Source organism: Gigantopelta aegis, chromosome 5 (assembly GCF_016097555.1).
Source record: "Gigantopelta aegis isolate Gae_Host chromosome 5, Gae_host_genome, whole genome shotgun sequence".
Lineage (NCBI taxonomy): Eukaryota > Metazoa > Mollusca > Gastropoda > Neomphalida > Peltospiridae > Gigantopelta > Gigantopelta aegis.
This window is the reverse complement of record NC_054703.1, coordinates 9,415,856-9,434,017: the sequence shown is the minus strand read 5'-3', so window position 1 is coordinate 9,434,017 and position 18,162 is coordinate 9,415,856. Positions and strand designations below refer to the sequence as shown.

The window sequence follows — 18,162 nt, the reverse complement described above, 5'->3', positions numbered from 1 at the left end:
TTTTTCTGCACGTGAAAGAAAATCCTTCTCTGAGTCTTATCTTCCTTATCAAATCGTATGCATATGGGATCGACACGCCTTGCATACAAGTCTAACTTGGGATGGCGGTGTATCAGGTGCCATAACTACATGTAGGTCGTTGCGACCTATTTTTGACAGGCATATTATGTACAACACACGTACTCATTTTTTTAGGTTTTAGTTTGTTTTCGTTGGGGTTTTTCGGTTTTAGTGGGTGGGGGATTTATGTAATTTTTAATTTTATTAATTTATTTTTATTTTTATTTTTATTTTCATTTTATTTATTATTATTTTTTTTTTTTTTTTTTTTTTTTGTGGTGTGTGTGGGGGGGGGGGGGTTGGGTTAGTTTTGTGTGTTTTTTGTGTGTTTTTTGTAATCTTCTTTTTCTTCTTATTTTTGTATTTTTAGTCTATGCAAAGGTGTTGCAAACTCTATTCTCGACATTAGAGCTAACTTTATTCTGATACCAAAAATTCGTCGCCATTTTTTGACTTTTAATGCCATTAACATATAAATATTTTACAGGTTGCGGGACGTTGAAAATTGTTAGATTCAAATAGTGTTGCAACTATTTAGTAATCGTTTTGAGAGCTATATTTAAGTTATATCAGTTTGTACCTAGCGGTTGTTCTACAGGTTCTACACCTACGCTATGGGGAACGTTTCTGTATGAAATAAAACATTCGTAGTTACTTCAGCCGTGCTATTTAATTGCAGAAGAAACTCTAAAGTGTCACGTAGTTATAGCCGGACGCATTGAACAGTGTGTGTATCTTTGGGCGGGACGTAGTCCAGTGACAAAGCGCTCGATACACGGTCGGTTTAGATATAGGAACGATTGTCATCGGTGGTCTCATTGGGCTATTTCTCGTTCCAGCCAGTGCACCACAACTTGTATATCAAAGGCTATACACTCTGTGGGATGGAGCACTACTAATGCCAAAGTGGCATTGGCGTAATCTGACTCTATGTTGGTGGTCACTGTCTAGAGGTCATTTTTATGGCGACAGCGGCAAACATAAAAGGTGATGGGGAGCGGGGGGGGGGGGCAGAGGTGTGATTAGCGGTGTGTGTGTGTGGGGGGGGGATACCACAATGGGTATATACAAGATTTTGTAAATGGAGGTTACAAAATTCTAAAAATGGCAATTTGAGTTTGTCGACGGCAAACAAATGAGCCAAGCTTCCAAAGGGATCGAGGTCAGGGGCGGGGGGGGGGGGGGGGGGGGGGGGGGGGTTGTCGGCTTGAAGATGCGGTTTCCGGGCAATTAAAAAACCCCAAAAACCTAAGGACGGAAGGAAATGTTTTATTTAACGACGCACTCAACAAATTTTATTTATGATTATATGGCGTCGGACATACATGGTTATGGACCACACAGATATTGAAAGAAGAAACCCGCTGTCGTCAGTTCATGGGCTACTCTTTTTTATTAACAGCACGGATTCTTTTATACACACCATCCCACAGACAGGATAACACATACCACGACCTTTTTTTATACCAACAGACTTAGGAGTCATTAAATAAGGCACCTTGAAGAGGGCAGTACGTACCGCCAAGGAACCTCTAGTAGTGTCCCCTGTCTGGATTCGCCATTACATACCACCGGGCTAAGTCAGTAGGGCAAGTTACTATTTCTGGTACTTTTGGACGAAAGAGGCGACATGACCAGACGCCGAGAGTGAGTTGGATTGGATGCAAGATATATATTAAAAAAAATAATAATAAAAAAAATAATAATAATAATACAAACAAATAATCAAAAAATATAATAATAGTAAAAATAAACATATACACAGTGAAACCTTTCTAAACCGGTACTCCACGGACCAAGAGTTGTGTCCGGTATTTAGAGCTGTCCGTTTTTCAAGGGATGGTATTCATAGAAAAAAACGTTTGTTGTACCCTGTCGTTTGTTTCCACTGGTGTTCTATTCATATTTAGACATGGATTGTTGGAGTAATGAATTTATGAATGGATTTATGGATGTAAAGTAGAGAAAATGTGCATGGAACTGCTAAAAAAAATGCAGCCAAGCAGTTGTTGCAGCGAGTGCATGCTTTGTGCAAGAAACATGGAATATTCGGGAGAAATGCTGTCCAGTGTTCACCATAAAAGGCCAGACATTCAGTCGCAAATCATTGGCACTCTGTGCAGCCTTCAGAAGTCCAGAAGTCAGAAAAACATCATTAGTGAACTGTTTGATGCAATTTCGTCATGCCACGCCTCGGTGAAAATGCCAGATGGCGAGTCATAGGGATACTTGAATATGGGACCTCACAGCGTGACGTCACACGTCAATTTAACGTCCACCGAACCACCATATGGCACTTATGGCAACGATATCAACAAAACAACCAGGTCAGGAACGCCCCCTTAGCGGCCGGCCACCTGTGAAAACCCCTCGCCAAGACACATGGATCCGAACCACGCATCTACGAAACAGGTTCCCGCCAGCAACCCTCACAGCCGGTACCATCCCTTTCTCCAGCGTTTAGTGGCATCAATGAGACGACGGTGCCAGACTTGCATCACTGCTCAAAGTGGACACACTTGCTACTGATTGTGAACTTCGCTCTGGAGCCCCTCTAGGGATGTGGCTCATTTGCATATCGCAGGTGCGCCCTTATCATGTACTATTGCTCGTTTCCATACATTCGGGCATTTCTCTTTCCATGCTATAACATTTCATACACGGCAGTACAAACTTATCATCAATTATTTTTGTGTTGTGTGTGTCACAATGACTTTTGCCTGTTAGTATATGTATTGAATATGTACTTAACAGATAACGTTCCAATAAAGAAACTTTGACTTAAGATCTTCTAACGTTTGCTTATATATTTTTATCGATTGTAAGCTTATCATCGAGTGATAGTTCCACACGGTGACATTTAGCTGCACGTTTTTCTGTTGAAAATCAATATGGTAATGACACCGCACAACTAACATTACTTTTGCCTACAGTTAATGTTACGAAATAAACCCTTTTAAAACAAAATCAAAGGAAGACGGTGGATTCTAATCACTGTTCTTTTGTTGATCCTCGAAGCAAACTACGAAGATGTTTGTGAAGAAAATCAAAGCAGCCATTTGATCTCTAATGTTATTTGTCATCTGTGCCCAGTCATATATAACGATGATTACACATCTAATGACCAACCTGAGCAGGTGCATGTTGCACTGGTTATGGCTCGGGAAGTAGATACAGTTGTATACATGGTCCTAAAATGAATTCTACGTAGTGGGACAACTAGGTATTTACCAATTACGAATATCTACTTCCCGGCACAAGTTAATTGCCCCATTACATGTCTGTCGGTGCGTGCAGTCTAAAGGTAACGACGAGCTGATACTGTTCCACAGTACAAATAGTAATACTACGAATTCATATGACTGGTTACATTATGGGTATTAATAATAATAATAAAATAACAATACAAAATAAATAATACAAAATAAAATAATTAGTCCATGAACTGAGACCCCACTTTTAACCAGTGGGTACCATCTGTACCAAACGTTACTATGCTATGTTCGCGGTCAGGTAATCCGACCGAAGTCTGCGAGGTGACATTGATAACAGTCTGATCGTCCGGTGTTCAGAGGTACAATTTGCACTATGCAAAGCGTTTGGAACTGAATTATTCGTCCGGTGTTCAGTTTAGAGATTTTCCGGTTTAAAGAGGTAAACTTTAGACTTAAAAGATGCGTAAATCACGGGACCATGGAAATGTCCAGTTTTGAGAGAATTCCGGTTTAGAGAAAAAAAAAAAATTTTATTTAACGAGGCACTCAACACATTTTATTTACGGTTATATGGCGTCAGACATATGGTTCAGGACCACACATATTTTGAGAGGAAACCCGCTGTCGCCACTTCATGGGATACTCTTTCCAATTAGCAGCAAGGGATCTTTTATTTGTGCTTCCCACAGTCAGGATAGCACAAACCGTGACCTTTGTTGAACCAGTTATGGATCACTGGTCGGTGCAAGTGGTTTACACCTACCCATTGAGCCTTGCGGAGCAGTTATTCAGGATTTGGCGTCGGTATCTGGATTAAAAATTCCATGCCTCGATTGGGATCCGAACCCAGTACCTACCAGCCTGTGGACCGATATCCTAACCACGACGTCACCGAGGCCGGTCCCGGTTTAGTGAGGGTCCGTCTTGATGGGTTTCACTATATATATTGTTTTAAAAAAAAAATCCACCCATAATTATTATGTGTATTAGGAATACGTGAAATCGGTTATAATGGCTGGTATTGTCGTAAATAAAACAATAAAATACACAAACGATAATAGGAGCAACAGTTGCTTTAAACGTAAAAAAAAATGAAAAAGTTTTTAATCTGCTTGCGCTATAATTATTGTATACGGCGGAAGACTTCAAACACGATAGCAGTTACCAGGTTTTTCTTAATGCTGCGTTCATCTCGAACAAGAATGTGCATTTATTGAATTATAATTAGGATAAGTATGTTCTATTTTACTTTTTCGGACGATCATGCTGGTTATAAAGGAGAAAATATCCATATTACCGTCTCCGCTCCGCCTCGTCGTTAAAACTCAATTTTCGACTGTATAGCCAGCATGATCGTCCGCAAATGGACACATACAACATAGTTATCCACTAAATACACTCTTCAAAAAAGTAGGGGATCCTGAAATATTAATGTTAATATCAACTATCAGACCGAGCATACGTCTTGACCACAAACACCCTAGTAAAAAACGTTCAAGTCTGTTTATCGATACACCGAGACACATTCCACAGATTGCACGTGCATCACGGAGTTGCCCCATACACGTGCGTGAGGTGTCATTCTCGATTTTGACCATTTCCAGATGATTGTGTTTTCTGTTTAGCTGATGGTCTTTTTTCAGTGGGATATCAAGAGGTATGTGAATATGTATGTCGTACTCGGGTTGGAAGTTGGCTATAATTATGAAAGTATTTATGTGACTTTTCAATAAACATGTACGTAACTGTTTATTTTGTTTTGTTTTCTTTATTAATTAATCTAATCTTAGATCCTTTGCGTATGCATGGAAACAAACTTAGTCCCCAGGTCATTTACATAAACGGTTTAAGCCACAGCATGGATACCTACAGGTTGTTTTATCACATTTTATATCTGAAGTTTGGGCTATGCGTTTTTAATGTAGTCCAGTATATATTGGTGAGATGTGTCCCACTTCGCTGTTGTGTTTGTTCGTTTATTGTTGTTGTTTTTTTTTTTTTGTTTTTTTTTTTGTTTGTTTGTTTGTTTTTTTTTTTTTTTTTTTTTTTTTTGTTTTTTTTTTTTTTTTTTTTTGGGGGGGGGGGGTTCTGGACAGAAAACAACAACGAATTTTTAGACTACTGATATTTGGCAGTTATGATAATTATATTTTGTTGTTTTTCTCCAACAATCAGCCTAGAATGTGGGAAAAAACCTCCCGACGCCACACAAGATCACTTGTTCCAAAACGAGGCAAGGGGTATTTTATACATAGGCCTACGTACAAATAGAACAGTAAATAAAAGGTGTATTTACCATCCTGTAGCCCAATGGCTTAACCACGACGCCACGGAGGCCGATAACAAGTGTACCAGTCAATGGTGTTTGTGGGAAGCGTCTATCGTAACCCATTGCGTATCAGGCTAGCGCTCTACAGCCACCACCCCACCCCCCCTCCCCTTTCTATTTTAAAATGTATATATTTGGGTAGTATGACACGCTTCGTTAGGCACCAACTGGACGCCCCCCCCCCCCTCTCTAGTCCAGTAAAATGTCATGCACTCGAACTTACTCTACCAATGGTGTACATCTAACCTCACATTCTATGCTTGGAGCCACCACCCACACCCCACGCAGGATCGTCTATATTTTTAACAATAGATGAAATCTAAAAAAATAATAATAATAATTTTTTTTTTTTATAAATGTATGTTCCATTTTCTTAAATCTATTTTGTATTTAGCCACGTGGCGGAGTTAGTCCACACTTTCTAAAAAAAAATGGGGGGGGGGGGGGGGGAACTGAGTAGTTAATAGTATAAAGCTCCTTTTCTTTAATTTTCTATAATGGTTTCCATGCTAGCTACGGCCCTAGATTACACATAAGTTATACGATCTACAAAGATTTATACAAGCAAATGGTCTCATTTGTTTCGTAAACATGAACTGGTATATTTTCATAAGCAGCGGCTTTAATAATATATAACAATAATTATTTTCAAATGCAAATACAGTTGTATTATTTTGTACTGTAAACATTTGGCTGTAAAGGGAACGGCGTTATGCTATGACGCCACTTACATTACGTCATGTAATGCGCGTAATATTATATGACGTAATGGCTGATGGCTTTGTTGTAGACTGCAGAGAAATGTGTACATTAAAACTCAGTTAAAATTGACAGTGGGTAATAGAGGGAATAACCATCTCGGGTTTACAACATTCATTTACTTTGGACAGAAAATCAGTTAAAATTGACAGTGGGTAATAGAGGGAATAACCATCTCGGGTTTACATTGACAGTGGGTAATAGAGGGAATAACCAACTCGAGTCTACATTGACAGTGGGTAATACAGGGAATAACTATCTCGGGTCTACATTGACAGTGGGTAATAGAGGGAATAACCATCTCGGGTTTACATTGACAGTGGGTAATAGAGGGATAAGCATCTCGGGTTTACAACATTCATTCACTCTGGACAGAAACTCAGTTAAAATTGACAGTGTGTAATAGAGGGAATAACCATCTCGGGTTTACAACATTCATTCACTCTGGACAGAAAATCAGTTAAAATTGACAGTGGGTAATAGAGAGAATAACCATCTCAGGTTTACATTGACAGTGGGTAATACAGGGAATAACCATCTCGGGTTTACATTGACAGTGGGTAATAGAGGGAATAACCATCTCGGGTTTACATTGACAGTGGGTAATAGAGGGAATAACCATCTCGGGTTTACAACATTCATTCACTCTGGACAGAAAATCCATCATTACTCGTAGCTCGGTAGTTATTCTCTAAATATAATGGTAGGATGAATGGAACATAACGACGAAGACTGCAATATTTAAGTGGATAAACATAGGGTTTATTAGTTAATGCGTTGGAATATGTGTAGCTCTATTCCAATTCACTTGGGTAATCAGGATCGGGTTGTTCTTTCTCTCTCTCTCTCTCTCTCTCTCTCTCTCTCTCTCTCTCTCTCTCTCTCTCTCTCTCTCTCTCTCTCTCTCTCTCTCTCTCTCTCTCTCTCAAACAGCCAATCCCATTATCTTTCAGGTGAATGCAAACAGATAAATATTGGACAAACTGATTTTTCATTAGCTTTTAGTAAAGATAAGCTTACATACACATTAATAAGTACAGTGTGATGTATTATGTAATAAAACGTGTATAAGTGAAGCGCAAACAAACACTCTAATTTATAGGCAATTAATATTCAATAAACGGTCGCTGACTGCTTAGGGTTTTGTGTAATTATTACTATTACAGGAGCTTTTATACCGAACGTACTGTGGTGTGACTTCGTCCCTCCGTCTGTCCGTCTGTCCGACTGTCCACAGAAGTTTCGTTTCCGGAGCACATCTTCCTTATCAATTCATATGGGATCATGAAATCTTGCATGCAAGTACAACTTGGGAGTGTCGTGTATCATGACTTGGTCACCGCGACCTACGTTTCATGCATTACTGCACGTGAAAGAAAATCCTTGTCCGAGTCTTATCTTCCTTATCAATTCGTATGCATATGGGATCGACACGTCTTGCATGTAAGTCTAACTTGGGATGGCAGTGTATCGGGTGCCATAACTACATGCAGGTCATCGCGACCTATTTTTGACAGGCATATTATGTACCACACATGTACTAATTTTTTTAGGTTTTAATTTTGTTTTGTTTCGGTTTTAGTGGGTGGGGGATTTATGCTAGTTTATTTCATTTTATTTTGTATTATTTATTTATTTATTTATTTATTTTTATTTTTTTTGGAGGGTGGTGTAGTTTGTATTTGCTTCTTTCTTTTTTTCTTCTTTTTTTTTAATCTTAATTTTTTCTCTTCTTTTTGTGTTTTTAGTCTATACAAAAACAGCAAGCAAGCTCTATTGTCGGCATTAGAGCTAACTTTATTCTGATACCAACACTTCGTCGCCAATGTTTAACTTTTAATGCCATTAACATCTAAATATTTCACAGGTGGCGGAACGTTGAAATTTGTTAGATTCAAATAGTGTTTGAACTATTTAGTAATAGTGTTGATAGCTATATTTAAGTTATATCAGGTTGTAGCTGCGGTTGTTCTACAGGTTGTACACATACGCTGCGGGGGGGGGGGGGGGGGTGTGTTTATCCGTAGTTACTTCAGGCGTGAAACTCTGAAGTGTCACGTAGTTATAGCCGGACGAAATTAACATTGTGTGTATCCATGGGCGGGACGTAGTCCAGTGATAAAGCGCTCCAGGCACAGTCGGTTTAGCTCTAGAAACGATCACCGTCGGTGGTCCCATTGGGCTATTTCTCGTTCCAGCCAGTGCGCCATAACTGGCATATCAAAGGCTATACTGTCTGTGCGCTGGAGCATATACCATATCCCTTGCTGCTAATGAAAACATGTAGCGGGTTTCCCCTCTTACACTATATGCCAAATTCACCACGTTTGACTCCGGTGGAGTGACATTGACGTAATCTGGCTCTATATTGGTGGGGGGGGGGGGGGGGGGGGGGGGGGGGGGGGGGGGGGAAGGGGGGGGGACACCGTCACTGTCTAGAGGTCGGTTTACGGGCGATAGCGGCAAACACAAACGGTGATGGGTGAAAAAGAGGTGTGATTAGCGGTGTGTGTGGGTGGGGTGGGGGTGTACCATACCAAAATGGGTGTATTCAAGATTTTGTAAAAGGAGGTCACAAAATTCAAAAAATGGCAATTCGAGTTTGTCGAAGGCAAACAAATGAGCCGAGATCCCAAAGGTCGGGGGGGGGGGGGGGGGGGGGGGGGTCGGTTGCATAATAGTCTGGGTAGAAGATTTTGAAACAAAAAGGCGTGGAGACGCGGTTTCCGGAAAATTTTAAAAACAAACTAAGGAGGGAAGGAAATGTTTTATTTAACGACGCACTCAACACATTTTATTTACGAGTATATGGCGTCGGACGTACATGGTTATGGACCACACAGATATTGAGAGAGGAAACCCGCTGTCGCCACGTCATTGGCTACTCTTTCTGATTAGCAGCAAGGGTTCTTTTATATGTACCATCGCATAGACAGCATAATACATACCACGGCCTGTGTTGTACCAAGAAACTTAGGAGTCATTAAGTAGGGCACCTTAAACAGGGCAGGACGTACCGTCAAGGGACCTCTAGTAGTGTCCCCTTTCTGGATTCGCCATTACATACCCCCGGGTTAAGTCAGTAGAGTAAGTTATAGTACTAGTGTAACCAGGTGAATGTTTTATAGTACTAGCACTAACCAAATACACAATGTTTTATGGGTTTTAAGCTAGTGTGTAGCTGCACTGTACAATAACCTTTGACACACATACTCACCTACTGGGATTTTTAATTAAGGGTCAAGTACTTTTTTTGAAATTCACCTGACCAGTGTAGCTTGCTTTTCATGTTTAGAAATACGACCTTTTGACACTTTGACCAGTATATCACATTCCCTATTGACTGACCTATGTTTGTCGCCCTATCGCCACAGCGAAAGGGTTAAGTACTTTGGGAAATTCACCTGACCAGAAAGGACACTGCTTTTCTTTCTCTGAAGTAGACAATGGAGCCACGTTTGGAAGGGGGATCTTTGATGGCTCGGATATCGTCGACAGCCGGTCCCTAAATAGAATCGACGTACCTATGTTCTGTCGCCCCCCCGCCCCCAGCGAAAGGGTTTAAAACAACACCCTTCCCTTCAAATAGAATCGCCCCGACCCGTCGTCTTAGAATCACCCCCATACAATGGAGCCGACGTAGCTTTTGGAGAGGGGGATTCTCGTCATTTAATGAACTTTCAGGATGGAAGATATTTATATCACTGTTATGTTTTATACACGTGAGCATGTCACACACGCGCGCACACACATACATAGACACACACACGCACATATACATACATATACACATATGATACAGACCCTCGCAAAGATAAACACACGCACATACACACGCACACATCCAACTTCAGTTACTGGAATAATGTAGCCTATTAATTATGCATTTGAATTGTCAAATATTTGTAAGCAAATATAATGAAAGTTTATAGCTAGATACTTCTTCAAGAATTGTTTGTTTCCTTTCTGCAAACAGTAAACACCTGTCTTAATGTGGTGGTACTAAACATTTTATATCTGTTATAACGCTACTAAAATGATGTTCTTTGATGATATTTTACAGCGTACATGTATAAGTATAATTCCATAAGTATTGTTTAAGGTCAGATGTAGCGCACTAAAAGTACATATTAAAAATGAGAACTATAAGAATGGTTTCTAACACCCACAGGAGGAAATGAGTATCACATTTGAATACATGTACAACATGGTAAACGATGAGTGCAACGACTGGGATCAGTACATACATGTCATAGCCTTCGCCTACAGTACAAACAAATAGAGTTCTACAAAGTATTTGCTATTTGAATTGCTTTATGGCCAGAAGCCCCGACTCCCCGTCGACCTAGAATACCAGGTAGACGATGCAACATGTGATGTGGACATGGATGATGTCGGCACCAGAATGAAGCAGCTGGCAGACCTGACCAAGCATCGTGACACCGCCCAGGACAACATATCAGATGCCCAGAAGAAACAAAAGAAACGATACGACATTAAGCACAGAGGATCCATATTTGAGGTAATTAATTTATGGTATGCCTTGTTGCTTCGTAGACAAGCATTGTGCTGTAATACGTAAACTATACAATTAAAAAAAAAACCCGAAACATTTCTTAAAAATATATATTTTTTAAAATATTCCTTGGTAAAAAAGAGCATTATATTATCAAAACGTATATTAACTGATACATTTTGTATTGAGTTGTATTAGTTTAAAAATTATTTTTGGTATACATGCATATGATAAAATATATTTTGGGTCAGAGAATTTTCAGTCTGAGCCAGTGCATTTTTAAAATCACTGACTTAATATGTTGTTTCAGTGCTACCAAAAGGCATAAGCTGGTAGCCCGGGTGGCTACCTGTAAAAAGTTAAGTTCAAGGCCTGTAGGCTTTCTCAGGGTTCAACCGAAGTGATCAATGTTTGCAATGACTACATCTTACTAAATTTAATATATTTTAATTACCAGATTGGCGATCACGTGGCGATAGTCAACCGTCGACGAGATACCAGGAAGGGAGACAAACTCGCACCACGATTCAAGGGGCCATATACAGTGACGCAAACTTTAGGGAAAGGACTCTACGTATTGAAGAAGGGTGATGCCGTGCTGAAAACCAAATACAATGCCGTGAATCTTAAGAGGTGGAACAAACCTGAAAGTGCAACAAAATCTGTCAAGACAGAAGAGCTGCCACAAAGGTCGTCGAAATGGGTACCAAAATTTAAACTGAACGAGAGTGATCGATGCGACATTCTCAACGGTGCATGGTTGAGCGACAGAGTGATTGATGCTTGCCATATGCTCATCACAGAGTCTACTGGTATTCAAAATCAGTCTACACTACTGAAGCAGACAGCATTCAAGCCAATGGATACCACTGTGCAAATCTTACATGACCATGATCACTGGGTGACTGTTTCTGGGAGTAAGGATGGAATTCAATTCGCTGACAGCATTCCATCTCATCCCATTACTGACAACATAACACGGCAAATGAAAGAAATTTTCAAGAATCGTTTGAACACAGATGGGTCACTTACAGTGACAGTTCTAGATGTTCAGCCTCAGCCGAATGGGAATGATTGTGGGGTCTTTGCAATAGCCAATGCCTTCCAGTTGGCCCAGGATATGTCTCCCTCAGTGAAATATAACATTGCCAATATGCGCAATCATATCTTAAAATGTATTGAAGACAGGAAGATGCGAGCATTCGATTATATGTCACTGAGAAAAAAATCGATGGATAAAATCGTGTGCATCTAAGAAGAAAAAAGACTCGTGTTTATATGATAGGACTTCATAACTTCGTATTTTCGTTCTCTTTATTTACTATATTTTATGCAAGTATTGCATTTTGGTTCCCTGATGGATACTTAATTTGAAATAAAATGTTTATGGTTTGATTTGAATATAATGTCATTTGTTGTTATACGATACCAAGAGCTTCTGAGAAAGTATGGAATTATTAGTTCCCACTATATATCCTCTATCCACTCCACCCCACCCCACCCCCACACACCCACTGTAATAAAATTAGCACGGATGTGAGATTCTATTTATCACATAGTTATTTATTATATAGACTAACCGGAGAGCTAAATACATTATCATAGTAGACCAATATATTAGGGGTGGAGTAAAACAAACTTTCTTTACTATGCAAATTATAATAGTGCACTAGCAGGAGAATGAAACAAGAGAAGCTCACCCTGTGTGTGTATATACATCATCATATTAGATAAGTACACTGCCAGGATAGCCCAAAACTCTCCTAAATATACGCCACAACATCAGTAGAATCACTTGTATAATGGATAATAAAGTGACCCCTATAATTATATAATTCAGTTTACAATAGAAGTCATCACTACAAGCGAAACATATTATCTGAGTTTTATATATTTGACGGAGAGTATGTTTTTATTCAAATCATATCCATGGATTAATGTCTTTCTGAAGTGTTTTAAAATGCATGACGTATGAATACCGTATGGAGGAAATCGGGGCACTGCATTCACAAATGAAATAAAGAAATAAAATATCGTCTATAGTCTCTATACTATAGATAGAAATTAATTATAATCATAGACAGTGTAAACTAAAGGTAAAATAGAGGGTATTCTTCTAATGTAATGTTGTATAATTAGAGAGTAATTCGCTTGAGAACTGTTTCCAAAAAGTGTAATATATACACAGAACTTCACATACGTTTTTTTTTCGTTCCTATTTATTGCACGAGTTTATTGTGCGCAAGAATAATATATAGCACGAGACCGCGTAGCGGTCGAGTGGTATATATTCTTGCGCACAATAAACAAGTGCAATAAATAGGAACGAAAAAAACGTATGTGAAGTTCTGTATTTATTACATACCTTCTTTAGTTTATTTATTTATTTTAAAATTAATAAAATAATAAAATAATAATAAACATTCAAGGGAGCTAACTCTCAAACAATAATATGGGGGATTCCCCAAAAAATAGTTCAGGCTTTTATTGGACATATGTTCAATAAAAGATTTTTTAATTGCACGGATCGGAATGGTCTTTATTACTATACTAAGATTGAATGAATATATAATAAATAAGGATATTTCTCTCTTTTTTCGATGACTATTAAAGACAGCACAGAATTTGTATGCGTATGGACTATGGTAGAAATAGATCATCGTCCTATATATAACACATTATATAGGGGGGGGGGGGGGGGGGGAACATATTTGGAGGGGGGCGAGAAATAAATCCGCCGGCCGGCGATTTTCTAGGGGGGCGAATATATTTCGCGACACCGGAAGTCATCGATAGTTGCCGGAATTCAACGATAGTTGCCGGAGCCATTTCCAGTTTCGGAGTTCATCGTGTGTCTTCTGATCTGAATTCCGGAAGTTACCGATTTGTCTTTGGACTTGACCGGTCATGGTCACTGAACTTTGTCATCGCTGGATGTGATTTTTTTTAACTGACTGTGTTGCAGAACAATTATGTAAACTGTTGCAGAACTGTCTGTGCATTTAAACTGTGATTTGTTTTTGTCTTGTGCTGTTTTCTGAAGATGTATGTGAGTAGCATTTTTTATTTACATTAGATAACAGTACATTGTGTTTATTGAGACATTCATAGTTTATTTATTTTTGTGTGTGTGCATTCTTAAAATATTTATTGTATATTTTTTTTTCCTGGTTGGTAATTTTGTTTCTATATTTTCAATTTGTTTTAATTGTTTAAATTGTGTTTTGCTTTGTTAACACTCTCTGCAGTTTAATTTTTTTTGTCAGTATATTTATTATTTTTGGTTTTGTTTTATTTTTGAAATTATCTTAATCTAGTAATTATTAAATTTCGTTAGTATAATTATATCATTTGATTTCACTTTTGAGTTAACATTGAATTGTGTTTCCGTCATTTAATTGACTTAAAAAGTTTGTTGATTTCAGTTTAATTTTTGTTTGTTTATATTAATGTTTACATAGTCAAATAGTTTAGCAGACATGTAAAAAGTCTTTGTTTACATTTTAGTTTCTTTACTTTTCAGGTTTTGTTACTCATATAATTTGGGTTGGGTTTTTTTTGTGGGTTTTTTCTTTGCTTTTGTTTACAGTATATATTTCATTGATTTTGTTTGATTTATTAGTTATTTCTATATTAGCTTCTCAAAGGTTAAAGCTTCAGAATTCTATCCATTTATTTATCTGAGGTAATAGTCTGTGAGATTTATTTTTGTTTCCCCAGTACTTGATTATTACCGGTAACTTAGTTTGATTTAAATTTATACTTTAATTGTTTGTTTAAATAATTTATATTTAGTTATTAAATATTCTAAATAATTTAAATTTAGTTTAATTTTGACAATAAATTTAGGCTATAATTTCAAACTTTAAATTTAATTTTAATTTAAGTGGAAAAAACCCAAACAAATATATATATATATTGTTTTCATTTCATATTAATTCATACTGCGCATACCTTGTCTCTTATTGTTGTTTGTCTGTGTCTTAATGTTTAATTTTCAGATCTCTCTTCTTTCCTCTTTTTCTCTCGACATTTGTTGACTGGTTCAGACTGAGTGACTGACTGTTTTGTGGGAGACTGATAGGAATTTGGGTGGATATAGTATACATACATACACATGCACACACTGAACATTAGGCACATTTGCTACTGAATATTTACTATATCTCATGCAAATTATAAATTATAAATACTTTGGTGTGTAGTTTACTTTACTATATAGTTAACCGCTTAACTATATACTGTAAATACTTTACAGCATTGAACTTTACTTGCAAGGGTTCTGTGTTTATAGCTTACTGGGAAGCTACGTTTTGGAATGTGGTTGTTATAATTGCATTCAAGGTTTGAGTTGAGTTGTGTCAAGTTGAGTTGTATTCAGCTGAGTTGCATGGTATTCAGTTGAGTTGAGTTGGTCTTGGATTGTAAGGCTAATGTGTTGGTTTTAGTTTGACATAGTGTTCTGTGACATACCACATTTTGTTTGTGTTATTTAATAGATTACTTGTATGTAGGGTAATCTACAGCTTATGACAATTCATTTATGTGTACTTAACTTTGATTTGTTTACACTAGTCAGTTCAGTTGATGCATACTAATGTGGATCTATCTTTTATTTCAGATGTTTGTATATAGTTTTGTTCTCTGAAATAACTACTTTTGTTTTCATAGCAGGCTACTAACATATATTAATTGTTTCTGAGTTTTACATTTGTTTCAGAAGCCATTGATTTATTTTGGTAGTAGATTTTGTGATATCATGGCTGAAGCTATGGATGATGATGAGTTGAAAGCCTTAGCAAAGACTTTTGCTGAAATGAAGGTGAAACCGAAGGTGGATTCTCCTCAGGCTTTCCAAGAATGGATGTTTCAGTACATGGAATCCAAAGAAAAGGTGCCAAAGCAAGAGGGTGCTTCTGCCATAAACTATCCAAATATAAAGATTTCCTACTTTTCAGGTGATCCTGCGGCCAAGGGTCATATTGACTTTGATGTTTGGTTGTACGAGGTTGATTGTTTGATGAAGGGTAATCTACACTCTTCAGATGCAATAACTCATGCAATCAGGCATTCACTCAAGGGTGATGCAGCCCGAGTAGCTATGAGATTGGGAGCATCAGCAAATGTTTTCCAACTCATAGATAAGTTGAAGAGTATTTACGGGGTTGTAGTTTCCACTGAGTCTTTAATGGCTAGGTTCTACAATGCCAGACAGGGTGATGATGAGTCTGTTTCATCGTGGAGTCGCCGCTTAGATAACCTGATTGGTCAAGCTTTGGAAAAAGGTGAAATTCACTCAAAGGACACTGATCATATGCTACGGTCCAGAGTATGGCATGGATTAAGGCAGGAGTTGAAAGATTGTTCAGGTCACAAGTTTGACACTTGTCATACTTTTGATAACTTGGTTACTGAACTTAGGATCATTGAGCAAGATCATCAGGATAGGATGAGTCAACTCAAACGTACGCCTTCTAAGATGGCAGCTGTTAGTTCTAGTGTTCAGTCTGGGGATGTCTTATCTGACATTAAAGGTATACTTCAGCAGATTAATGTCAGATTTGATCAACAAGAATCAAGATTTAGAGAACTGGAGAAAAAAATCCATCATGGGCAGAAACCACAATCAAGGCAAGAGGCGTATGTTGATACTAGTCATCGAGATTGTCAACGAAATCAACAAGAGGAGTCCAGAAACAACAGGCATCAAAGTGATCCTCGTGGTCCACAGTGTTTTCGTTGTCACCAATATGGACATATTGCCATTGGTTGCAGAGTTCGACTTGACCATAGGCGCAGTAATTTAAACGAGAGTCGACCTTAGTCGAGGGGCAGACTAGTGGTCTTTGTTTCAAGAGCTCCACTAATGTACATAACAGTACTTTTGTTCCACATGGTTTGGTTGGTGAGGCAAATGAAGTGGAGGTTAGTGTTGATGGAATATCACGTCAAGCGTTGCTGGACACTGGTAGTACTGTCTCCACTATCAGCAATTTTTTTTATATTAATTCTTTACATTCTCCAGAGTTACACCCAGTTCAAAGCATATTGAATATTGAGTGTGCAGATGGACAAAGTCTTCCATATCTGGGATATGTTGAATTAACGTTGCACTTGAAGGGAAGCTCAGAGGATAACCCATTACCTTCTTTGTTTCTAGTTGTTCCTGACTCAGAATACAACTCATCTGTACCTTTGTTGATTGGGACAAATATTTTGTCTTCAGTTATGCAAAGTTGTCATAATCATTTTGGAGATAAATTTCTTCAATTAGCTAATCTCCATAATGGTTACTACCTAGCTTTCAGGTCGATGGTGTTGCAGCAGAAAAAGTTATCCCGCATGAAAGGCCGACTTTGCTTCGTGAGATGTGATGAGGAAAAAAACATATCAGTTGCTCCGAACTCTACAGTTTGTCTTTATGGGTATCTGGATAGAAAAATTACATACCATGATACTTCTGCTGTTGTTCATCCTTGTAACAAAACATCTGTGCCAGATCTTGAGATTACACCAACTATTGTTCAATACCGGTACAGGGAAAACCAGGGCATTGAGATTCAGCTGTCAAATGTTACTGCAAGAACCATAGTTGTAGCGCCTAGGGCAATTATTTGTGAACTTCAGCCAGTGACGATTGAAGATGAGCCAACTGAAGGAAAAGGTTCAGATGTATCATTTCTCTCCAAAATCACTCTGTCATCTGATATTAGTGAAGACCAACGTGAGCAGGGAAAACATTTGATTTTGGAGTTCCAAGATGAGTTTTCCAAAGGGGATGAAGACATAGGATTTTGTCCGAGAGTCCAGCACCGAATTGACTTGCAAAATGAAACGCCTTTCAAGATTCCACATCGTCGAATTCCACCAGCAATATTTGAAGAGGTGAAGCAGCATTTGAAACAGCTTCTTGCATGTGGGATCATACGAAGATCTTTCAGTCCTTGGGCATCTCCAGTTGTTATAGCCAGGAAGCCTGATGGTAGTCTTCGCATGTGTGTTGATTACAGAATTCTTAACCAACGTACAGTCAAGGATGCTTATGCCCTACCACGAACAGAGTAGATCTTTGACAGATTGGCAGGATCTTCTATGTTTTCTGTCCTGGATATGAAGAGTGGTTACCACCAACTTGAAATCCTAGAAGAACATAAACCACGTACTGCTTTCACTGTTGGTCCTTTAGGATCCTATGAGTACAACCGGATGAGTTTTGGATTAACGAACAGCCCAGCTACATATCAGAGACTGATGGAAGACTGTCTGGGAGATCTCAATTTTAA

At 38.4% G+C, this 18,162-nt stretch overlaps 1 protein-coding gene across 1 annotated transcript; it reads left to right on the top strand.

Annotated features, from left to right (window-relative positions):
- The first annotated feature begins 17,191 nt into the window (after nucleotides 1–17,191).
- LOC121372918 lies at nucleotides 17,192–17,944 on the top strand. Its single transcript, XM_041499353.1, has one exon. It carries the CDS (start codon nucleotides 17,192–17,194, stop codon nucleotides 17,942–17,944), a length of 753 nt encoding a protein of 250 aa, XP_041355287.1.
- Nucleotides 17,945–18,162: the final 218 nt, after the last annotated feature.